Below are 26,334 nucleotides of genomic sequence, written 5' to 3'. Positions count from 1 at the left end.
ATAGACTCAAAAGGGAGGAGCCTGCAAAATCTTTAAAACCAAATTGAGACTCCAAGGTGGAGAAATTAATTTAAGAACAGGTTTGATAGAAATCAAAGCCTGAACAAAACAGTGAATATTAGTAAGCTTAGCAATCTTTCTGTGAAATAAGACAGAAAGAGCAGAGATTTGTCCTTTCAGAGTATTTGCAGACAAACCTTTATCCAAACCATCCTGAAGAAACTGTAGAATCCTAGGAATTCTAAAAGAATGCCAAGAATAATCATGAGTGGAACACCATGAAATACAGGTAGCCCTCAGTTTACGCCGGGGTTAGGTTCCAGGAGGAATGGTTGTAAATCGAAACTGTTGTAAATTGAAACCCAGTTTATAATGTAAGTCAATGGGAAGTGAGGGGGTTAGGTTCCAGGCCCCTCTCAAAATTGTCATAAGTAACACCTAATACATTATTTTTAAAGCTTTGAAATGAAGACTTTAAATGCTAAACAGCATTATAAACCTAATAATATAGATTGTATCATCATCAAAATAAATTTAATGAACAAAAACATTTGCTAACAGCACCTAATTAAATAATCACACAACAGACTGCATCATCATCAAACTAAGTTTAATGAACAAAACCTTTTTACTTGCATTTTTCTGCAATCAGTTCTCTGCATTGTTAGCATGTTAGATAATATTGGGTCTGCACCTATTCTATGCATTTCAATCTGCAGTGATCAGGGCCGGTGCTAGGATTTTTGGCCACACAGGCGAGGATACATTTTGCCGCCCCCCCCTGATTACATAACATCCCATTGCTAGTTAAAGGGATATGAAACCCAAATTTTTATATCATGATTCAGATAGAGCATGACATTTTAAGAAACTTCCTAATTAACTCCTGTTGTCAATTTTCTTCATTTTCTTGGTATCTGTATTTGAAACGCAGGTATGTAAGCTTAGGAGCCAGACCATTTTTTGTTCAGCATCTGGGTAGCGCTTGCTGATTGGTAGCTAAATTCAAATCAAACATTGGTAGTGCTGCATATCAAACCCGACAGTGGTAGTGCTGCATAGCAAATCAAACGGTGGCTGTGCTGCATAGCAAATCAAACGGTGGCTGTGCTGCATAGCAAATCAAACAGTGGCTGTGCTGCATAGCAAATCAAACAGTGGCTGTGCTGCATAGCAAATCAAACAGTGGCTGTGCTCATGAACCCTAGTCTAGATTCATTAAAGTTTAGAAGAACTCCCATGTGAGATGACAAATCCCAGAGCAATACCCCTTTGACAATTACCAACTTAACACGGCTATTCTATACAGGTGGCTGAGGGTCATACAGGGACAGAACCAGGAGGCGGACCTTACAGGTTATTAGTCACTACTGTATTCTGCAAATAACTACCGGGTGTAGGAAGCGGGTGACAGGACGGATAATAACAATGGGACAGGGGCAAGTTGCCTGTAAGCACTGCCTTCATAGAAAGAAAAGGGTTGCTTAATACCTATAATAATTTAATTAACCGACTGGCTGCGACAAAGCATAATGGCTAGCCGCAGTGTAAAAAGACAAGTGCACTACTTAAGTTCAAACTTCACTTCTAAACCACTATGAAAAGCTGCCCACTTGACTGACTCACTAAACCCTGCGCACTACAGACTTACCTGACCACTATGAGGAAGTCAACAAGCAGCCATCTCTGCTGAGCTGGATAACCCGCCTCCCTAGCCAGAAAACTAGAGGAGAGGGCGGAAGTTGAGCTCTCTGTAGTAGAGACTGAGACAGAGTTCTCCAACTTCACACTTTAGCACCACCAGTTCAGTCTGAGGAGCCAAACCCGGTTGCTGCCGCTTGCAATCTCGTGTACTGTGACTCAAACCACATGTAGCAAGCAGGACCCGTCACCGAATAGGAAGTATTTTTTGTTTTTAAACTCCACACAGCGGCAAGGCGGGACAGATTATAGATCAGTCCTACTCGCACAGCAAACTCTCCAGCTTCCCTACCCCACATCATTAAGGATGCCATTAAGCAAGTGTATAAAACAAAAAGTTTTTTTATGTTGCAAATTTGCGACCCCCCTACAGGAGCAATCTAAGGCAGCTGTCTATATGCAAGCGCAGTATATTATGCAAGGCAGTGATTAATAAGCAGTTAGGCACCCTCACCTCAAGCAGCTGGACAGGAAGATAATAGGGAAGTGGCTGCTAAATCTTGTTGCTCGATAGCCAATGTCTGCTCTGTGTACACAGATCAATTTCAGGCTGTCAAGTTGCATAACTTTTCTGCAAAACAAGCCCACAGCTCCACCTATTGGCTATTTTAAATAGTGCACTGCTTTCCAAAGCTTTTCAATAGCAGTCACATGACTGAAAAAAAAGGTTGTTATTCTGAAACGGCGCAAATTGAACCGGCGTAAACCGAGGGCCACCTGTATAGGTTTTCCAAACCATATGATAAATCTTCCTTGAAACAGACTTACGAGTTTGTATCATAGTGTTAATTACTGAGTCAGAGAAACCTCTATGACTAAGAACCAAGCGTTAAATTTCCATGCCTTCAAATTTAGAGATTTGAGATCCTGATGGAAAACTGGGCCTTGAGATAGGTCTGGTCTTATAGGAAGTGACCAAGGCTGACAACTGGACATTCGGATAAGGTCTGCATACCAAAACCTGTGAGGCCATGCTGGTGCTATCAGAAACACATAAGATTGTTCCATTATGATCTTGGAGATCATCTTTGGAAGAAGAACCAGAGGTGGAAAAATGTAAGCAGGTTAGTAAAACCAGGGAACTGCAAGAGCATCCATTATTTCTGCCCGAGGATCCCTGGACCTGGAAAGGTATCTGGGAAGTTTCTTGTTCAGACGAGAGGCCATCAGATCTATTTCTGGAAGACCCCACATCTGTACAAGTTGAAAAACACATCTGGATGGAGAGACCACTCCCCTGGATGTAGAGAATGACGGCTGAGATAATCCGCTTCCCAATTGTCTACACCTGGGATATGAATCGCAGAGAGTTGGATTCCACCCAGGAAAGTATCAGAGAAACGTCTTTCATTGCTAAAGGACTGCGAGTCCACCCCATTGATGATTGACATATGCCACTGTTGTGATATTGTCTGTTTGAAAACGAATGTAAAGTTCTCTCTTCAATAGAGGCCAAGCCTGAAGAGCTCTGAAAATAGCACAAAGTTCTAAAATATTTATTGATAACCTCACCTCTTGAGGATTCCAAGGCCCTTGTGCTGTCAGGGACCCCCAGACTTGCATCTTTTGTGATCACAGTCCAGGAAGGACGAACAAAGGAGGCCCCTTGAACAATAAGGTGATGGTTTAACCACCAAGTCAGAGAGAGTTGAGTGTTGGGATTTAAGTACATCAACTGTGATATCAGAGCATAATCCCTGCACCACTTGTGCAACATGCAAAGCTGTAGAGGTCTCATATGAAAATGAGCAAAGGGGATTGTGTCCGATGCTGCAATCATGAGACCTAAAACTTCCATGCACATAGCCACTGAAGGGAATGATAGAGACTGAAGGTTTAGACAAGCTAAGACTAATCTCATTAGTCTCTTGTCTGTTAGAGAAAGAGTCATGGACACAATCTATCTGGAAACCTAAAAAGGTGACCTTTGTCTGAGGAATCAAGAAACTCTTTGGGAAATTGATCCTCCAACCATGTCTTTGAAAAAAAACAACATTAGTTGTTTTGTGTGAGATTCTGCTAATTGAAAAGATTGAGCAAGTACCAAGATATCGTCCAAATAAGGAAACACCGCAATACCATGCTCTCCGATTACAGATAGAAGGGCACAGAGAACCTTTGAGAAAATTCTTGGTGCTGTTGCTAGGCCAAATGGAAGAGCGACAAATTGGTAATGCTTGTCTAGAAAAAGAGAATCTCAGAAAACGATAGTGGTCTGGATGAATTGGAATGTGAAGATAAGCGTCCTATCTATTGTGGACATGAAATGATCTTGCTGAACAAAAGACAGAATAGTCATTATAGTCACCATCTTGAAAGTTGTGACTCTTACAAAATGATTTAAAGTTTTCAGATCCAGGATTGGTCTGAAAGAATCTTCCTTCTTTGGGACAATGAATAAATTTGAATAGAAACACAATCCCTGTTCCTGCTGAGGAACTGGGACAATCACCCCTGAAAGCTCTAGGTCTGAAACACACTTCAGAAAAGCCTGAGCCTTAATAGGGTTTGTTGGAACATGAGTAAGAAAGAATCATCCGATGGGAGGTCTTATTCTGAAACCTATTCGATACCCTTGAGAAACAATATTCTGAATTCACTGATTTTGGACCAAATCTGTCCAAATGACTTGAAATAACTTTAGTCTGTCACCCACCAGAAGAACTGGTTTGAGGGCCGCACCTTCATGCAGTCTTAGGGGCTGGATTTGGTTTCTTATAAGGCTTGGATTTATTCCAATTTGGAGATGGTCTCCAATTAAAGCCAGAGGCCTTAGTGGAAGAGAGGTTTTCTGGTCTCTATTTTGACAAAAGGAACGAAAACGATTGGAAGCTTTAAATTTACGCTTAGATTTCTTTTCTTGGGACAGAAAACTCCCTTACCCCCAGTGATAGTGGAGATAATAGAACCCAATGGAGAACCAAACAAATTATTACCCTGAAAACATAGAGATAATAATCTAGATTTAGACACCATGTCAGCATTCCAAGATTTAAGCCATAAAGCTCTTCTAGGGCTCCATGTACTAAGCAGTCAGCGAGCTACCCGCAACAAATCTCGCGTCAAAACTCGCAAACTGATATGTACAAAGCCGTCAATTATGTTAAAACTCGCATCTTTAAAATTGCGAGCGTACTTATCCGCCAAACCTCGCTACCGCTCCATTTTTCACTGTAATTAGACACATTTGACCACCAACTCGCCAAAAAACGAATGTACTAAAAAATCTATTTGTCCGCTCGCTACAATTTCCGCTCCCACCTCGCTATTTTTGCCTCGCCACCTTTTAGGTGGCGGGCAAGGTACAAAACAATAGGAAAGTCAATCTAGACGCCAGTCTAGACATATATAAAAGGCAGTAATATCAGCATTGTACTTACAGCATAACTGGCGTCTAATTTGTCTCTCATTTCCATTTACATAAATTGCGCCCAATTTGTCGACTGTAATTAAAGAGTAATCTATTTAAATTTGTATTGTTAGTTGTCAATCTTTATAATTATTTTTATATTAATATTTATATATTATCAGATCCAGATGAAGCCATATCCAAATTGTAAATAAATATTACAAAAATAACGCTCTGTTATCACTCTTCAAAAAATTTTGAACAATAATAAAGTTGTTTAGATAAGTTGAACTTTTATAGGAGCAAAATATCCTGCGACTACTATGATGTTCGTGACACCTTGCATGTCACGTGTTAATAATTGGCCAGACAATTCAACTGAAAGTTAAGTACCATCAGCTTAGTCGCGGCGAGCGAGGCGTCAAATTTATCAACAATCCGCAACTGCTCGCAGCGGGCTAGACTTGTCTATTTATTGGGGGAATATTAGTACATAGCGACAGCGGACACCATTTCGCCCGCGGCGAGTAACGGCGAGTTTATCCGCGTCTACAATGACGGATGAATTGACGGCTTAGTACATGGAGCCCCTGGTTAGAATAGCTAAAGACATAGATTTGACATTAATCTTAATGACATCAAATATAGCATCACAAATGAAATTATTTGCATGTTGAAGTAAAAGAACAATACTAGATAGTTCAGGATCTGATAACTGCTGCGCTAAACTGTCCAACCAAAATGTTGAAGCAGCAGCAAAATCAGCCATAGAAATAGCTGGTCTAAGAATATAGCCAGTATGTAAATATGCTCTTCTAAGGTAAGGATCCTTAAAAGAAGTACTATCTACCATAGGAATTGAAGTATGTTTGGCAAGAGTGGAAATAGCTCCATCAACCTTAGGGACCTTTTCCCAAAACTCTAGACTAGCCACAGGTAAATGATACAACTTCTTAAACCTAAAAGAAGGGTTAAAAGAGGTACCAGGTTTAGACCATTCTTTAGCAATCATATTGGAGATAGCATCTGGAATAGGAAAAACTTCAGGAATAACCTCAGAAGTCTTAAATACAGAATTTAAACGATTATTAGCTTTGCTATCAGGAGGACTAGACTCCTCAATACCCAAAGTAAACAATATCTTATACAAAAAGTAAAATCAAAAGCAAGCATCATAGCTCTCTTATAATATAATGAGAGCTTAATATAACAAATTTTGGCGCCAAGAACGACGCACTGAAAAGACACAACTCGTGTCATAACAGGCATGACTTTGCGCCATAAATGACGCAACTCGCATCACGACAGGTGCGACCTTGCGGGAAAAAAAAAGGCAATGAAATTTACAGCTTACATTGTTCTATAGACACTAAAACTTTACATTTATTTTGTCAATATTTAAACAGCTACTGAAACTTAAAATACACACTTTTTATTCTCAGACTAATCTTTTTTTTATGCTATATTATATCTAGCATTTGTTTAATGCCCCTTAAAAAAGTGAAATGGAAATTATTATTTTTATACACACAAACACTTGAACAATCCTGGTAGTGCTAGATTCTGTTAGGTTTACCTATATTCCGAACCATAATTCCTTTTAATTCATCCACCTGTGCATGAGTCGCCTCTATACGGTCAACAGTCTTATTTTCTGAGTGGTGTTTCTAATGAACAAAAAGGTAAAATGGACATTCAGTACTTTATCTCTCACAAATGTACAAGACCTATTATTTTTGCACTAGAATAAAGAAGTTATCTGCTGTGGGCTACTATTTTCTTATTTAAAGGGACAGTCAACACAAAAATTGTTATTGTTTAAAAAGATAGATAACACCTTTACTACCCATTCCCCAGCTTTGCACAACCAACATGGTTATATTACTATACTTTATAACTTTTGAGCCTCTAAATTTTTGTCCGTTTCTAAGTCACTAAAGATAGCCCCTTGATCACATGCTTTTTATTAGCTTTTCACAACATGGTAGTGCTAGTTCATGTGAGCCATATAGAGAACATTGAGCTCACGCCCGTGGGTTCTAACACAGCACTATTTGGCTTAAATGCAAGTCGATAGATAATAAATAAAAAGTCATGTGATCAGGGGGCTGTCAGAAGATGCTTAGATACAAGGTAATCACAGAGATAAAAAGTGTATTAATATAACTGTTTTCTGTGCAAAACGGGGGAATCGGTAATAAAGAGATTATCTAGCTTTTTAAACAATAAAAATGTTTGCGTTGACTGTCACTTTAATGGAAGTGTTTACAATACTAAGTTAATTATCTAGCTTTTTTTTCTATTTAAAACAAACTATTACTATATGCATGGAATGTCATGTTTTTCATATTACATAGGGTACTAGTGGTCTATCCAAATACCATAGCTACCCATATGAAGAAAAAAACATAGCAACATAGTAGATGAGGCTGAAAAAAAAGACAGAAGTCCATCAAGTTCAACCTATACAAATATTAATATAATTACAATAAAAGCTCCACTTGAACTTAAAGTAATCCCATTAAAAAAGGTGACCCATTTAACACAAGCAATCATATCCCTGAATTCTGTTTCTAGCTAGAAATGTATCTAAAACATTTTTAAATGAATCCAAGGTATTTACTACCTCCTGTATGTAAATACCTTAGATTCCTTAATGTATCTAAACCATTTTCAAATGAATCTAAGGCATTTACTACCTCCTTAGGCAATGAGTTCCACAATTTAATTGCTCTTACAGTGAAAAAACATTTATGTTGCTGGAGATTAAATCTCCTTTTCTCCAGCCTTAAAGGGACATTATACACTAGATTTTTCTTTGCATAAATGTTTTGTAGATGATCCATTTTTTTTTTTTTAAGTATAGTTTTGCTTATTTTACATAACACTTAGATGATTTTCAGAATCCTAACCAAGCCCCTAAGTTGTAGGAGAATACTGATGTATACCTACTCCAGCTTGCTCCTGTTTGTGTAAAGTCTTTATGTAGAGGAACGGGGGGTCTGCTATTTCCCACTTGCAGTGGGTGTTCCAGCTAACCTTTTTAAAAGTGCTAAACTGAGAGCTTCTAAGTAAAATTTTAAATTGGTTTTATACTGGATTTTTAGATCAGTATCTGTGCATATTATTCTTTATAGTAGTGTATATTACATGCAGTTAAATGAAAATTGGTGTATACTGTCCCTTTAAAGGGATAAAACCCAGATTTTTCTAAATGTTGCCACCAATTAGCAAGCACTAACTAGGGTACTGAACCAAAAATGGGCTGGCTTAGATTCCTGCTTTTTCAAATAAAGATACCAAAGAAAATTTGATAATAGGAGTAAATGAGAAAGTTGCTTAAAATGGCATGCTCTATCTGAATCATGAAAGAAAAAAAAATTGGGTTTCATATCCCTTTAAATCGGGAACAATTTTCTTGGAATAAACAGAGCTTCCGCTATCTCTGTATTTATCTATATTTATATAAAGTAATTACATCACCTCTCAATATCCTTTTTTCTAGAAAAACAAACCCAGTTTGGCTAACCACTCCTCATAGCTTAAATTCTCCATTCCCCTTATTAGCTTTGCGGCCCTTCTCTGAACTTCTCTAAGACTGCAATGTAATTCTTTTGAGATTGGTCCCCAGAACTGCACTCCATACTCAAGGAGAGCTCTTACCAGGGATTTATATAGTGACAGAATTATGCTTTCCTCCCTCGCATCAATACTTTTTAATACATACTAGTATATTTTTAGCCTTAGAAGCGGCTGTCCTGCATTGTGCACCCATCTTGTCAGGGTGCCAGGAATCAGACTGAGACGAAAAGTGGAAAAATAATCACACCTTTATTAATAGCAATAAATAATAAAAAGTCCACAAAACAAATATCAAGCCAGGAATCAAAACCAGAGCTGGTAGTCAGACGAGCCAAGTCAGGAGCCAAAACGAGTAGTCAGACGAGCCGGAATCAGGAACAAGGAGAACAGCAGAGTCAGGAACAAGCCAGGGATCAGGAACCAGGAGGGATGTCAGACAGCCAGGTAATACACAGGAGCTCTCACAAACAGGTCTGAGACAACGCAAGGGCAAAGCATACTGAACAGAGGCCCTTTAAATAATAAGTGATGACATCACATTTCTGAGACTGCATCCTGTCTCACACTGATGATGAACACCAGTCTGGCCATAAAAGGAAGTGCAGGAAATGAACAGCATCACACAGTATGCACCAGAGTCAGCAATAGAGGTGAGTAAATTAGCTGCCAGCAGAACATGGCAAACAAAGGAGGAAAAAAACCCTGACACATCTTTAGCTTGTTATCTATTACTACTCCCAAATCCCTTTCCTGCTCTGTTTTCCTAAGTCTTGTCCCATTTAAATAATAGGCTGCATGCTTATTTTTACTTTCAAAATGTAGAACCTTGCATTTTCCTGTATTAAATCAAAATTTTCATTTACCTGCCCATGCTTCTATTTTTTTGCAGATCCCCTTGTAAAGCAATATTATCCTGCACTGACCCAATGACCTTACACAACTTAGTATCGTCTGCAAAAATAGAGATGTTGCTATTTAATCGTTGCTCCACGTCATAAATAAAAATATTAAAAAGAACAGGGCCCAGTACTGATCCCTGGGGGACTCCACTGATTGCAAACCATAGTAGAATGCAGTTAATCATACAATAAAGAAGGGGAGAGAGGAGGACCTAATAATAATACCCAAATGTTTAAACACTTGAAAGTGATGCAGTATAGCTGTAACAAGCTGACTAGAAAATATCACCTGAACATCTCTATGTAAAAAAGAAAGATATGTTACCTCAAAAGTTTCTCAGTAGCCACATCCCATTGTAAAGGACTTCTAAGCAACAAATCAGTATGTCTGTCCCGGGACAGCTAAGGGGTTGAGCCTTGTGCACTCTCATCTTATTTCCCTATTCAGTGTAAGGAAGTTTACAATGAAATCTCATGAGAGTTAAGTGAAACCTCATGAGATCACAGTAAAAGAGTTCATGACCTCAGCACTGTTGATGCTGATTGGCTGCTGTTCATTTCTTCATTTTTTTTTTTTTTAAACTGCAGCTGGGCAGCAGCGGTGTATAACTTTTTACACAGAACTTACTCTGCTGAACTGAGGAAATTGTGAGGTAAAATATCTTCCTTTTGATGCTCAGGTGATATTTTCCTGTCAGCTTTTTACAGTTATACTGCATCACTTTCAAGTGATTTAGCATATGAGTATTATGTCCCTTTAAATTTTATTAACCCTTTGAGTGCTAATGACGGCTCTGAGCCGTCAGAGAGTTTCCCACTCTGGTGCTAATGACGGCTCAGAACTGTCACTAGCACTCTCCCACCTTGAGGGAGATCTGGGGGCTCCTACCCCAGCGATCGTGCCTGTAGAGTGACAGGCATCGCCGGGGCTTCCCGCTTTGCGTGGTGACGTCACGCGCAATAACGTGATGAAGTCACCCCGCAATTTTATTTATACTTAGCAATGTTAAGTATAGGAGCAGGGGGCATGCTGCTTAGAAGCCTGTATCTCAGGCATCTAAGCAGCTACAGACCCCCAAGACCCACCATTGGAAAGGTAATCACCTAACCTTTCCTTTCCAACAGTGTAAGTCTTGGGGGTCTGAAAAAAAGAAAAAAAAGTTAAAAAAATTTTGTTTAAAAAAAAAATAAAAAAAAATCTTAGCACCCAGGTGGGAAAGTGCTTAGTACTCAAAGGGTTAAATAAGATTAAAAAAAACTACACACTTAAAACAGAAGTAAAAAACACATATACACACAAGCACACTACCTATTCAGAAAAAGCTATATTGTCTTTAGGGTAGAGCGGGGAAGAAAACAAATTGAAAACACAAAAATGAAATACATGGGAAGTACCAAAAACTAAATAAAGACTACCCTAATTCTCATCAGTCCAGCAAGAGAGAAAAATCCCTATTGTAACTTAAGAAATATTAACGGTTTTACAGCTGGGCCGAATGAAAACCATATAAAAAGGAACCAAGCGTTTTCGCTTGCCTCTATTGCAGCTATAATAGTGCCCGGACTGGCCCCAAAAAGAAAATTATTTTTGCGGTATATGTTATGAGTATAACTCTATTTACTCCTGAACTGCATAATTAATATACATTTAATATTGAGAGGATAATGGTCGCACACTTTAACCTCTCTTAATATGTATATTAAAGGGAAATGAAACCCACAAATTTACATACAACATACAATTTTAAACAACTTTACAGTTTACTTCTATTATCAAATGTGCTTCATTCTCTTGGTATAATTTGTTGAAGGAGCACCATTGCACTACTGTTTTTTAACTGAACACATGGGTGAGCCAATGACAATCGGTATATATAAGCAGCCACCAATCAACAGCTAGAATCTAGGTTCTTTGCTGCTCCTGAGCTTACCTAGATCAACCTTTCAGCAAAGGATAAGAAGAGAAGGAAGCAAATAAAAAAATAGAAGTACATTGGAAAGTTGTTTAAAATCACATGCTCTTTGTGAATCATGAAAAAAAAATTGGGTTTCATGTACCTTTAATTAGGCAGTTCACAAGTAGAGTAGAGTTATACTACCTTTTTTGCTACCTTATCAGAATTTTTTACCCGTCAGTGCACATGCTCTGTATTACGTAATCGCACTCCACATATGTTAAAAAGGAATGTGTGGAATGCGATTATGTAATTAGCAACATGCACACAGAGAGGTAGAAAATTATGATAAGGAAGTTGTCCTCTTGTATTTTGCTGCGGCTAATAAATACGCGCATGCGCTGTTCAATCACTTGTCACAATGGACAATGAAAGTGTGTCAAAAGACATAAATAACAATTATATATATATATATTTATAATTTGTATATGGAATTTTTATTTTCATCCTTTGTGTGCAGGACACGCTTTTATAAAAAAAAAATGCTGAGGGTGACCCAAGGGGAATTCAGAAACTGAAAACAAGTTGAAAACTGTATTAAAGGGACACTGAACCCAATTTTTTCCTTTTCTGATTCAGATAGAGCATGCAATTTTAAGCAACTTTCTAATTTACTCCTATTATCAATGTTTCTTCATTCTCTTGCTATTTGTATTTGAAAAAGAAGGCATCTAAGCTTTTTTTTTGGTTGGATGAATTTATCCACCAATCAGCAAGAACAACCCAGGTTGTTCACCAAAAATGGGCCGGCATCTAAACTTACATTCTTGCATTTCAAATAAAGATACCAAGAGAATGAAGAAAATGTCATAATAGGAGTAAATTAGAAAGTTGCTTAAAATTTCATGCTCTATCTGAATCACGAAAGAAAAAATTTGGGTTCAGTGTCCCTTTAAAGCAAGAGAAACTGCTTATGATTGATTAACCTAAGACATAAATACTACAAGGCAAGCATTATTTATTTAAGAGACACAAGGTTCTAAATGATATAACATTGAGAAAAGGTACCGTTGGCTAGTTCTAAAATCTGGCCTGCCACAAAAGCTATTGTTTTTTTTTGTTTTTGTTTTAATAAATGTACAAATAAATTGCTGGTTTATTACTTTCATAAAATGGTCTGTAAAATTGTTTTCTTGTTAGTTAAAAATCATACTGCCATCTTAGTTACACTTTTTTAATTTCTAATAAAAACAATTGAACAATTCACTGGATCTTGTTGATTTATTATATGGAGGCTTGAAATCTACTAAACATGCATTAGGAGATGAACTGGAACTTAAATTCATAAAAAGGAGCTACTATAAAAAGGAGATTGCCGGCTATACAGATCATAAATCCATGATGGATTAGCCTGACAGTAAGAGTGGATGAGAGGCACAGTAAGAGTTGTCTCAGAGGTGCGTGGATCTCATGATTTTCTAGCTTCATCACCCTTAAGCTCTGCCAGTACATCACATGGATTCATGTGACTGACCCCTTCGACTTATTCGATGCTCACATGCTAATTAACCCATCTGTTACAATTAAAGCACTAGCATACAAGGCTTAAAGGGACATAAGAAACTTCCACAATTCAAATAAAAGCACATCATTGTAAGAAACTTCCAATTTACTTAACTTATTATTATTTTATTATTTACCTATATCCTTGGTTAAAGGACCACTCAATGCAGTTGAATCGCAAAATTAACAAGTGCACAATGAAAGGATAAGGCAATAGAACTTACTCTGAATTTCAAATAAGCAGTATATTGTTTTCTGACAATTATTTTATTTATTTCTCACACTTTCAGGCCCCTGTATAATCTTACTTACATCAGCCAATCACTGACTAGTATACGTATACCCTTGGAGCTTGTAATATGTTCTGTAGGATCTTGTTTCCCAGAAAGTGTGCATATAAAAAAGACTGCAACATTTGATAAAGGTAGTAAATTGGAAAGTGTCTTAAAACTGTGTGCTCTATCTGAATCATAAAAACATAATTTATGCTTACCTGATAAATTCCTTTCTTCTGTTGTGTGATCAGTCCACGGGTCATCATTACTTCTGGGATATTATCTGCTCCCCTACAGGAAGTGCAAGAGGATTCACCCAGCAGAGTTGCTATATAGCTCCTCCCCTCTACGTCACCTCCAGTCATTCGACCAAGGACCAACGAGAAAGGAGAAGCCAAGGGTGTAGTGGTGACTGGAGTATAATTTAAAAAATATTTACCTGCCTTAAAAAACAGGGCGGGCCGTGGACTGATCACACAACAGAAGAAAGGAATTTATCAGGTAAGCATAAATTATGTTTTCTTCTGTTATGTGTGATCAGTCCACGGGTCATCATTACTTCTGGGATACCAATACCAAAGCAAAAGTACACGGATGACGGGAGGGATAGGCAGGCTCATTATACAGAAGGAACCACTGCCTGAAGAACCTTTCTCCCAAAAATAGCCTCCGAAGAAGCAAAAGTGTCAAATTTGTAAAATTTGGAAAAAGTATGAAGCGAAGACCAAGTTGCAGCCTTGCAAATCTGTTCAACAGAGGCCTTATTCTTAAAGGCCCAAGTGGAAGCCACAGCTCTAGTAGAATGAGCTGTAATTCTTTCAGGAGGCTGCTGTCCAGCAGTCTCATAGGCTAAACGAATTATGCTACGAAGCCAGAAGGAGAGAGAGGTAGCCGAAGCCTTATGACCTCTCCTCTGACCAGAGTACACGACAAACAGGGAAGACGTTTGTCGAAAATCCTTAGTTGCCTGCAAGTAGAACTTGAGGGCACGAACTACATCCAGATTGTGTAGAAGACGTTCCTTCTTTGAAGAAGGATTTGGACACAAGGATGGAACAACAATCTCTTGATTGATATTCCTGTTAGTGACTACCTTAGGTAAGAACCCAGGTTTAGTACGCAGAACTACCTTGTCTGAGTGAAAGATCAGATAAGGAGAATCACAATGTAAGGCTGATAACTCAGAGACTCTTCGAGCCGAGGAAATAGCCATTAAAAACAGAACTTTCCAAGATAACAATTTTATATCAATGGAATGAAGGGGTTCAAACGGAACACCCTGTAAAACGTTAAGAACTAAGTTTAAACTCCATGGCGGAGCAACAGTTTTAAACACAGGCTTGATCCTAGCTAAAGCCTGACAAAAGGCCTGGACGTCTGGATTTTCTGACAGACGCCTGTGTAACAAGATGGACAGAGCTGAGATCTGTCCCTTTAATGAGCTAGCCGATAAACCCTTTTCTAAACCTTCTTGTAGAAAGGACAATATCCTAGGAATCCTAACCTTACTCCAGGAGTAATCTTTGGATTCACACCAGTATAGGTATTTACGCCATATCTTATGGTAAATCCTTCTGGTAACAGGCTTCCTAGCCTGTATCAGGGTATCAATAACCGTCTCAGAAAAACCACGTTTTGATAAAATCAAGCGTTCAATTTCCAAGCAGTCAGCTTCAGAGAAGTTAGATTTTGATGTTTGAATGGACCCTGTATCAGAAGGTCCTGTCTTAGAGGTAGAGACCAAGGCGGACAGGATGACATGTCCACTAGATCTGCATACCAAGTCCTGCGTGGCCATGCAGGCGCTATTAGAATCACTGATGCTCTCTCCTGTTTGATTTTGGCAATCAATCGAGGAAGCAGCGGGAAGGGTGGAAACACATAAGCCATCCCGAAGTTCCAAGGTGCTGTCAAAGCATCTATCAGAACCGCTCCCGGATCCCTGGATCTGGATCCGTAGCGAGGAAGTTTGGCGTTCTGGCGAGACGCCATGAGATCTATCTCTGGTTTGCCCCAATGTCGAAGTATTTGGGCAAAGACCTCCGGATGAAGTTCCCACTCCCCCGGATGAAAAGTCTGGCGACTCAAGAAATCCGCCTCCCAGTTCTCCACTCCCGGGATGTGGATTGCTGACAGGTGGCAAGAGTGAGACTCTGCCCAGCGAATTATCTTTGATACTTCCATCATTGCTAGGGAGCTTCTTGTCCCTCCTTGATGGTTGATGTACGCTACAGTCGTGATGTTGTCCGACTGAAACCTGATGAACCCCCGCGTCTTTAACTGGGGCCAAGTCAGAAGGGCATTGAGAACTGCTCTCAATTCCAGAATGTTTATTGGTAGGAGACTTTCCTCCTTACTCCATTGTCCCTGAGCCTTCAGAGAATTCCAGACAGCGCCCCAACCTAGTAGGCTGGCGTCTGTTGTTACAATTGTCCAGTCCGGCCTGCTGAATGGCATCCCCCTGGACAGATGTGGCCGAGAAAGCCACCATAGAAGAGAGTTTCTGGTCTCTTGATCCAGATTCAGAGTAGGGGACAAGTCTGAGTAATCCCCATTCCACTGACTTAGCATGCACAATTGCAGCGGTCTGAGATGTAGACGTGCAAAGGGAACTATGTCCATTGCTGCTACCATTAAGCCGATCACCTCCATGCATTGAGCTACTGACGGGAGTTGAATGGAATGAAGGACACGGCATGCATTTAGAAGCTTTGTTAATCTGTCTTCTGTCAGATAAATCTTCATTTCCACAGAATCTATAAGAGTCCCTAAGAATGGAACTCTTGTGAGAGGAAAAAGAGAACTCTTCTTTTCGTTCACTTTCCATCCATGCGACCTTAGAAATGCCAGAACTAACTCTGTATGAGACTTGGCAGTTTGAAAGCTTGAAGCTTGTATCAGAATGTCGTCTAGGTACGGAGCTACCGAAATTCCTCGCGGTCTTAGTACCGCCAGAAGGGCACCCAGAACCTTTGTGAAGATTCTTGGAGCCGTAGCCAATCCGAATGGAAGAGCTACAAACTGGTAATGCCTGTCTAAGAAGGCAAACCTTAGATACCGGTAATGATCTTTGTGAATCGGTATGTGAAGGTAAGCATCCTTTAAATCCATTGTGGTCATGTACTGACCCTTTTGGATCATGGGTAAGATTGTCCGAATAGTTTCCATTTTGAACGATGGAACTCTTAGGAATTTGTTTAGGATCTTTAAATCCAAGATTGGCCTGAAAGTTCCCTCTTTTTTGGGAACCACAAACAGGTTTGAGTAAAACCCTTGTCCTTGTTCCGACCGCGGAACCGGATGGATCACTCCCATTAATAACAGATCTTGTACACAGCGTAGAAACGCTTCTTTCTTTATCTGGTTTGTTGACAACCTTGACAGATGAAATCTCCCTCTTGGGGGAGAGAATTTGAAGTCTAGAAGGTATCCCTGAGATATGATCTCTAGCGCCCAGGGATCCTGAACATCTCTTGCCCAAGCCTGGGCGAAGAGAGAGAGTCTGCCCCCCACTAGATCCGGTCCCGGATCGGGGGCCCTCGGTTCATGCTGTCTTTGGGGCAGCAGCAGGTTTCCTGGCCTGCTTGCCCTTGTTCCAGGACTGGTTAGGTTTCCAGCCTTGTCTGTAACGAGCAACAGCTCCTTCCTGTTTTGGTGCAATGGAAGTTGATGCTGCTCCTGCTTTGAAATTCCGAAAGGGACGAAAATTAGACTGTCTAGCCTTAGCTTTGGCTTTGTCTTGAGGCAGGGCGTGGCCCTTACCTCCTGTAATGTCAGCGATAATTTCTTTCAAACCGGGCCCAAATAAAGTTTGCCCCTTGAAAGGTATATTAAGTAATTTGGACTTAGAAGTTACATCAGCTGACCAGGATTTTAGCCACAGCGCCCTACGTGCCTGAATGGCGAATCCTGAGTTCTTAGCCGTAAGTTTGGTTAAATGTACTACGGCCTCCGAAATGAATGAATTAGCTAGTTTAAGGACTCTAAGCCTGTCCGTAATGTCGTCCAGCGTAGCTGAATTAAGGTTCTCTTCCAGAGACTCAATCCAAAATGCTGCCGCAGCCGTAATCGGCGCGATGCATGCAAGGGGTTGCAATATAAAACCTTGTTGAACAAACATTTTCTTAAGGTAACCCTCTAATTTTTTATCCATTGGATCTGAAAAAGCACAGCTATCCTCCACCGGGATAGTGGTACGCTTAGCTAAAGTAGAAACTGCTCCCTCCACCTTAGGGACCGTTTGCCATAAGTCCCGTGTGGTGGCGTCTATTGGAAACATCTTTCTAAATATAGGAGGGGGTGAGAACGGCACACCGGGTCTATCCCACTCCTTAGTAACAATTTCAGTTAGTCTCTTAGGTATAGGAAAAACGTCAGTACTCGCCGGTACCGCAAAGTATTTATCCAACCTACACAATTTCTCTGGAATTGCAACAGTGTTACAATCATTAAGAGCCGCTAAAACCTCCCCTAGTAATACACGGAGGTTCTCCAATTTAAATTTAAAATTTGAAATATCTGAATCCAATCTGTTTGGATCAGAACCATCACCCACAGAATGAAGCTCTCCGTCCTCATGCTCTGCAAGCTGTGACGCAGTATCAGACATGGCCCTAGTATTATCAGCGCACTCTGTTCTCACCCCAGAGTGATCACGCTTGCCTCTTAGTTCTGGTAATTTAGCCAAAACTTCAGTCATAACAGTAGCCATACCTTGTAATGTTATCTGTAATGGCCGCCCAGATGTACTAGGCGCCATAATATCACGCACCTCCCGGGCGGGAGATGCAGGTACTGACACGTGAGGCGAGTTAGTCGGCATAACTCTCCCCTCGCTGTTTGGTGAAATTTGTTCAATTTGTACAGATTGGCTTTTATTTAAAGTAGCATCAATACAGTTAGTACATAAATTTCTATTGGGCTCCACCTTGGCATTGGAACAAATGACACAGATATCTTCCTCTGAATCAGACATGTTTAACACACTAGCAATAAACTTGCAACTTGGTTACAATCTTATTTAACAAAAACGTACTGTGCCTCAAAGAAGCACTAAACGATTAAATGACAGTTGAAATAATGAACTGAAAAAACAGTTATAGCATCAATCCTTAAAAAAACAACACAACTTTTAGCAAAGGTTTGTTCCCATTAGTAAAGTAACAATAATTAAATTTGAAACATAAAAATTGCAGAGCAACGTTTTTAATCACAGTCAATATATAAGTCTCACAGCTCTGCTGAGAGAATCTACCTCCCTCCAAAGAAGTTTGAAGACCCCTGAGTTCTGTTAGAGATGAACCGGATCATGCAGGAAATACAAGAGTAACTGACTGGAAATTTTTGATGCGTAGCAAAGAGCGCCAAAAACGGCCCCTCCCCCTCACACACAGCAGTGAGAGAGAAACGAAACTGTCACAATTAAAACAAGCAACTGCCAAGTGGAAAAATAATGCCCAAATATTTATTCACTCAGTACCTCAGAAAATGCAAACGATTCTACATTCCAGCAAAAACGTTTAACATAATAAATACCTATTAAAAGGTTTAATGTACTTTTAACAGAGTAATTCCGGTGAAATACCATCCCCAGAATACTAAAGTGTAGAGTATACATACATGTCATTATAACGGTATGGCAGGATTTTCTCATCAATTCCATTCAGAAAATAAAAACTGCTACATACCTCAATGCAGATTTATCTGCCCGCTGTCCCCTGATCTGAAGCTTTTACCTCCCTCAGATGGCCGAGAAACAGCAATATGATCTTAACTACTCCGGTTAAAATCATAGTAAAAACTCTGGTAGATTCTTCTTCAAACTCTGCCAGAGAGGCAATAACACGCTCCGGTGCTATTGTAAAATAACAAACTTTTGATTGAAGTTATAAAAACTAAGTATAATCACCATAGTCCTCTCACACGTCCTATCTAGTCTTTGGGTGCAAGAGAATGACTGGGGGTGACGTAGAGGGGAGGAGCTATATAGCAACTCTGCTGGGTGAATCCTCTTGCACTTCCTGTAGGGGAGCAGATAATATCCCAGAAGTAATGATGACCCGTGGACTGATCACACATAACAGAAGAAAGTTTATTTTGACTTGACTGTCACTTTAAAACTTAGCTCCTATCCATTAAACCATACGAAAGTAGGTTCAAGAGTGTGCACATCCTGAACACTATATCTATACACTGTTAAAATTATTGATGAAAACACAGCTGCCATATAGTGCTCAAGACATGTGCACACTTCTAGAGTCTACCTCAGTATGCTCTCATGGAAAGGAGCTAAGTTTTAACCAAGGATACTAAGAGAAGGAGATAAAAGAAATATACTGTACTTAATGTATCAGTCCATATAGCACTTTACAACAGTGGGACACTGTACAGGATTGCTTCCTCCTAACAGTAAGACAAAAAGAATGTACCAGCCGCCAATCTTCTTCTTACTGTGTTATCATTGGGTCCAAAAACACAAAGAGGACAACGTTCAGGCCATTAGATGACCAAGGGGAATGGTGTGGTCTGAAACATCCTCTTTGTGTACACAATGAAGGTCCCATTTTATTTAAATATATACTGTAAAGTTTTTTGATTTTTAAATTTTACTCTCTAGCCGAATCATGAATGTTTATGTATGATTTCCATGTCTATTTGAAAAGCTTAAAAAAAAATATTGTTTTTTTGTATCTTGTTAAAAGGATAGGGATGCTCTTATCTTTCTTTATTTTTCCCTCTATGGCTTTATCTGATTCTTTAGTGTCAAGTTTGAGGATGTGTCTAAATTGAAAAAGAATTAAAGGGACAGGAAACGCCAACATTTTATTTCATGATTTGGATAGAACATACAGTTTTAAACAACTTTCCAATTTACTTATATTATCAAATTTGCATCATTCTCTTGTTATCCTTTGCTGAAGGAACATTGGCAGCTAGCTGAACACATCTAGTTAGCCACATGAGACAAATGTGTGCAGGTACCAATCAGCAGCTAGCTCCCACTAGTGTAGAATATGTATGCATTCTTTTTCAACAAAGGATACCAAGAGAAAAAAAGCACATTTGAAAAACATAATTTATGCTTACCTGATAAATTCCTTTCTTCTGTTGTGTGATCAGTCCACGGGTCATCATTACTTCTGGGATATTATCTGCTCCCCTACAGGAAGTGCAAGAGGATTCACCCAGCAGAGTTGCTATATAGCTCCTCCCCTCTACGTCACCTCCAGTCATTCGACCAAAGACCAACGAGAAAGGAGAAGCCAAGGGTGTAGTGGTGACTGAATTATAATTTAAAAAATATGTACCTGCCTTAAAAAACAGGGCGGGCCGTGGACTGATCACACAACAGAAGAAAGGAATTTATCAGGTAAGCATAAATTATGTTTTCTTCTGTTATGTGTGATCAGTCCACGGGTCATCATTACTTCTGGGATACCAATACCAAAGCAAAAGTACACGGATGACGGGAGGGATAGGCAGGCTCATTATACAGAAGGAACCACTGCCTGAAGAACCTTTCTCCCAAAAATAGCCTCCGAAGAAGCAAAAGTGTCAAATTTGTAAAATTTGGAAAAAAGTATGAAGCGAAGACCAAGTTGCAGCTTTGCAAATCTGTTCAACAGAGGCCTCATTCTTAAAGGCCCAAGTGGAAGCCACAGCTCTAGTGGAATGAGCTGTAATTCTTTCAGGAGGCTGCTGTCCAGCAGTCTCATAGGCTAAACGTATTATGCTACGAAGCCAAAAAGAGAGAGAGGTAGCAGAAGCTTTTTGACCTCTCCTCTGTCCAGAATAAACGACAAACAGGGAAGAAGTTTGGCGAAAATCTTTAGTTGCCTGCAAGTAGAACTTGAGGGCACGAACTACATCCAGATTGTGTAGAAGACGTTCCTTCTTTGAAGAAGGATTTGGACACAAGGATGGAACAACAATCTCTTGATTGATATTCCTGTTAGTGACTACCTTAGGTAAGAACCCAGGTTTAGTACGCAGAACTACCTTGTCTGAGTGAAAGATCAGATAAGGAGAATCACAATGTAGGGCTGATAACTCAGAGACTCTTCGAGCCGAGGAAATAGCCATTAAAAATAGAACTTTCCAAGATAACAATTTTATATCAATGGAATGAAGGGGTTCAAACGGAACACCCTGTAAAACGTTAAGAACTAAGTTTAAACTCCATGGCGGAGCAACAGTTTTAAACACAGGCTTGATCCTAGCTAAAGCCTGACAAAAGGCCTGGATGTCTGAATTTTCTGACAGACGCCTGTGTAACAAGATGGACAGAGCTGAGATCTGTCCCTTTAATGAGCTAGCCGATAAACCCTTTTCTAAACCTTCTTGTAGAAAAGACAATATCCTAGGAATCCTAACCTTACTCCAGGAGTAATCTTTGGATTCACACCAGTATAGGTATTTACGCCATATTTTATGGTAAATCTTTCTGGTAACAGGCTTCCTAGCCTGTATCAGGGTATCAATAACCGACTCAGAAAAACCACGTTTTGATAAAATCAAGCGTTCAATTTCCAAGCAGTCAGCTTCAGAGAAGTTAGGCTTTGATGTTTGAATGGACCCTGAATCAGAAGGTCCTGTCTTAGAGGTAGAGACCAAGGCGGACAGGATGACATGTCCACTAGATCTGCATACCAAGTCCTGCGCGGCCATGCAGGCGCTATTAGAATCACTGATGCTCTCTCCTGTTTGATTTTGGCAATCAATCGAGGAAGCAGTGGGAAGGGTGGAAACACATAAGCCATCCTGAAGTTCCAAGGTGCTGTCAAAGCATCTATCAGAACCGCTCCCGGATCCCTGGATCTGGATCCGTAGCGAGGAAGTTTGGCGTTCTGGCGAGACGCCATGAGATCTATCTCTGGTTTGCCCCAACGTTGAAGTATTTGGGCAAAGACCTCCGGATGAAGTTCCCACTCCCCCGGATGAAGAGTCTGGCGACTCAAGAAATCCGCCTCCCAGTTCTCCACTCCCGGGATGTGGATTGCTGACAGGTGGCAAGAGTGAGACTCTGCCCAGCGAATTATCTTTGATACTTCTATCATTGCTAGGGAGCTTCTTGTCCCTCCTTGATGGTTGATGTAAGCTACAGTCGTGATGTTGTCCGACTGAAACCTGATGAACCCCCGAGTCTTTAACTGGGGCCAAGCTAGAAGGGCATTGAGAACTGCTCTCAATTCCAGAATGTTTATTGGCAGGAGACTTTCCTCCTGACTCCATTGTCCCTGAGCCTTCAGAGAATTCCAGACAGCGCCCCAACCTAGAAGGCTGGCGTCTGTTGTTACAATTGTCCAGTCCGGCCTGCTGAACGGCATCCCCCTGGACAGATGTGGCCGAGAAAGCCACCATAGAAGAGAGCTTCTGGTCTCTTGATCCAGATTCAGAGTGGGGGACAAATCTGAGTAATCCCCATTCCACTGACTCAGCATGCACAATTGCAGCGGTCTGAGATGTAGGCGTGCAAAGGGAACTATGTCCATTGCTGCTACCATTAAGCCGATCACCTCCATGCATTGAGCTACTGACGGGAGTTGAATGGAATGAAGGACACGGCATGCATTTAGAAGCTTTGTTAATCTGTCTTCTGTCAGATAAATCTTCATTTCTACAGAATCTATAAGAGTCCCCAAGAATGGAACTCTTGTGAGAGGAAAGAGAGAACTCTTCTTTTCGTTCACTTTCCATCCATGCGACCTTAGAAATGCCAGAACTAACTCTGTATGAGACTTGGCAGTTTGAAAGCTTGAAGCTTGTATCAGAATGTCGTCTAGGTACGGAGCTACCGAAATTCCTCGCGGTCTTAGTACCGCCAGAAGGGCACCCAGAACCTTTGTAAAGATTCTTGGAGCCGTAGCCAATCCGAATGGAAGGGCTACAAACTGGTAATGCCTGTTTAAGAAGGCAAACCTTAGATACCGGTAATGATCTTTGTGAATCGGTATGTGAAGGTAAGCATCCTTCAAATCCACTGTGGTCATGTACTGACCCTCTTGGATCATGGGTAAGATTGTCCGAATAGTTTCCATTTTGAACGATGGAACTCTTAGGAATTTGTTTAGGATCTTTAAATCCAAGATTGGCCTGAAAGTTCCCTCTTTTTTGGGAACCACAAACAGGTTTGAGTAAAACCCTTGTCCTTGTTCCGACCGCGGAACCGGATGGATCACTCCCATTAATAATAGATCTTGTACACAGCGTAGAAACGCGTCCTTCTTTATTTGGTTTGTTGACAACCTTGACAGATGAAATCTCCCTCTTGGAGGAGAGAATTTGAAGTCTAGAAGGTATCCCTGAGATATGATCTCTAGCGCCCAGGGATCCTGGACATCTCTTGCCCAAGCCTGGGCGAAGAGAGAGAGTCTGCCCCCCACCAGATCCGGTCCCGGATCGGGGGCCCTCGGTTCATGCTGTCTTTGGGGCAGCAGCAGGTTTACTGGCCTGCTTGCCCTTGTTCCAGGACTGGTTAGGCTTCCAGCCTTGTCTGTAACGAGCAACAGCTCCTCCCTGTTTTGGTGCAGTGGAAGTTGGCGCTGCTCCTGCTTTGAAATTCCGAAAGGGACGAAAATTAGACTGTCTAGCCTTAGCTTTGGCTTTGTCTTGAGGTAGAGCGTGGCCCTTACCTCCTGTAATGTCAGCAATAATTTCTTTCAAACCGGGCCCAAATAAAGTTTGCCCCTTGAAAGGTATATTAAGTAATTTGGACTTAGAAGTTACATCAGCCGACCAGGATTTTAGCCACAGCGCCCTGCGTGCCTGAATGGCGAATCCTGAATTCTTAGCCGTAAGTTTGGTTAAATGTACTACGGCCTCCGAAATGAATGAATTAGCTAGTTTAAGGACTCTAAGCCTGTCCGTAATGTCGTCCAGCGTAGCTGAACTAAGGTTCTCTTCCAGAGACTCAATCCAAAATGCTGCCGCAGCCGTGATCGGCGCGATGCATGCAAGGGGTTGTAATATAAAACCTTGTTGAACAAACATTTTCTTAAGGTAACCCTCTAATTTTTTATCCATAGGATCTGAAAAAGCACAGCTATCCTCCACCGGGATAGTGGTACGCTTAGCTAAAGTAGAAACTGCTCCCTCCACCTTAGGGACCGTTTGCCATAAGTCCCGTGTGGTGGCGTCTATAGGAAACATCTTTCTAAATATTGGAGGGGGTGAGAACGGCACACCGGGTCTATCCCACTCCTTAGTAACAATTTCAGTTAATCTCTTAGGTATAGGAAAAACGTCAGTACTCGCCGGTACCGCAAAGTATTTATCCAACCTACACATTTTCTCTGGTATTGCAACAGCGTTACAATCGTTGAGAGCTGCTAAGACCTCCCCTAGTAATACACGGAGGTTTTCCAATTTAAATTTAAAATTTGAAATATCTGAATCCAATCTGTTTGGATCAGAACCGTCACCTACAGAATGAAGCTCTCCGTCCTCATGCTCTGCAAGCTGTGACGCAGTATCAGACATGGCCCTAGAATTATCAGCGCACTCTGTTCTCACCCCAGAGTGATCACGCTTGCCTCTTAGTTCTGGTTAATTTAGCCAAAACTTCAGTCATAACAGTAGCCATATCTTGTAATGTTATCTGTAATGGCTGCCCAGATGTACTAGGCGCCATAATATCACGCACCTCCCGGGCGGGAGATGCAGGTACTGACACGTGAGGCGAGTTAGTCGGCATAACTCTCCCCTCGCTGTTTGGTGAAATTTGTTCAATTTGTACAGATTGGCTTTTATTTAAGGTAGCATCAATACAGTTAGTACATAAATTTCTATTGGGCTCCACCTTGGCATTGGAACAAATGACACAGGTATCTTCCTCTGAATCAGACATGTTTAACACACTAGCAATAAACATGCAAGTCGGTTACAATTTTATTTAATAAAAACGTACTGTGCCTCAAGAAGCACTAAACGATTAAATGACAGTTGAAATAATGAACTGAAAAACAGTTATAGCATCACTCTTAACAAACAACACAACTTTTTAGCAAAGGTTTGTTCCCATCAGTAAAATAACACTAATTAAATTTTAAACATAAAAATTACAGAGCAACGTTTTAAATCACAGTCACTATATAAGTCTCACAGCTCTGCTGAGAGAATCTACCTCCCTTCAAAGAAGTTTGAAGACCCCTGAGTTCTGTTAGAGATGAACCGGATCATGCAGAAAAACTGACTGGAAATTTTTGATGCGTAGCAAAGAGCGCCAAAAAACGGCCCCTCCCTCTCACACACAGCAGTGAGAGAGAAACGAAACTGTCATAATTAACACAAGCAAACTGCCAAGTGGAAAAATAATGCCCAAATATTTATTCACTCAGTACCTCATTAATGCAAACGATTCTACATTCCAGCAAAAACGTTTAACATGAAAAATACCTAATAAAAGGTTTAATGTGCTTTTACAGAGTAATTCCGGTGAAATACCATCCCCGGAATACTAAGTGTAGAGTATACATACATGTTCATTATAACGGTATGGCAGGATTTTTTCATCAATTCCAGTCAGAAAATAAAAACTGCTACATACCTCAATGCAGAATCAACTGCCCGCTGTCCCCTGATCTGAAGTCTTTACCTCCCTCAGATGGCCGAGAAACAGCAATATGATCTTAACTACTCCGGTTAAAATCATAAGAAAAACTCTGGTAGATTCTTCTTCAAACTCTGCCAGAGAGGTAATAACACGCTCCGGTGCTATTGTAAAATAACAAACTTTTGATTGAAGTTCTAAAAACTAAGTATAATCACCATAGTCCTCTCACACCTCCTATCTAGTCTTTGGGTGCAAGAGAATGACTGGGGGTGACGTAGAGGGGAGGAGCTATATAGCAACTCTGCTGGGTGAATCCTCTTGCACTTCCTGTAGGGGAGCAGATAATATCCCAGAAGTAATGATGACCCGTGGACTGATCACACATAACAGAAGAAATAGAAGTTAATTTAAAAGTGTCTTAAATTGACATGCTCTACGACTTTTACATCCCTTTAAATACAAAGTTAAAGTACACTCTGGAGGGGCAGAGCACTTCTGATCCCGAGCAGAAACTGCCGCT

The 26,334-nt window shown here is 40.4% G+C and overlaps 1 protein-coding gene across 1 annotated transcript in view; it reads right to left on the bottom strand.

The window, feature by feature from the left end:
• Nucleotides 1-26,334, bottom strand: part of VAMP7 (vesicle associated membrane protein 7) — a 251,842-nt gene that overhangs the window by 105,380 nt on the left and 120,128 nt on the right. The window contains exon 5 of the mRNA XM_053699436.1: nt 6,627-6,717. Within this exon, the coding sequence (XP_053555411.1) occupies nt 6,627-6,717 (91 nt within the window). The remainder of the gene's footprint in view (nt 1-6,626; nt 6,718-26,334) is intronic.

Source organism: Bombina bombina, chromosome 1 (assembly GCF_027579735.1).
Source record: "Bombina bombina isolate aBomBom1 chromosome 1, aBomBom1.pri, whole genome shotgun sequence".
Taxonomy (NCBI): domain Eukaryota; kingdom Metazoa; phylum Chordata; class Amphibia; order Anura; family Bombinatoridae; genus Bombina; species Bombina bombina.
This window is presented reverse-complemented; position numbering and strand designations above follow the sequence as displayed.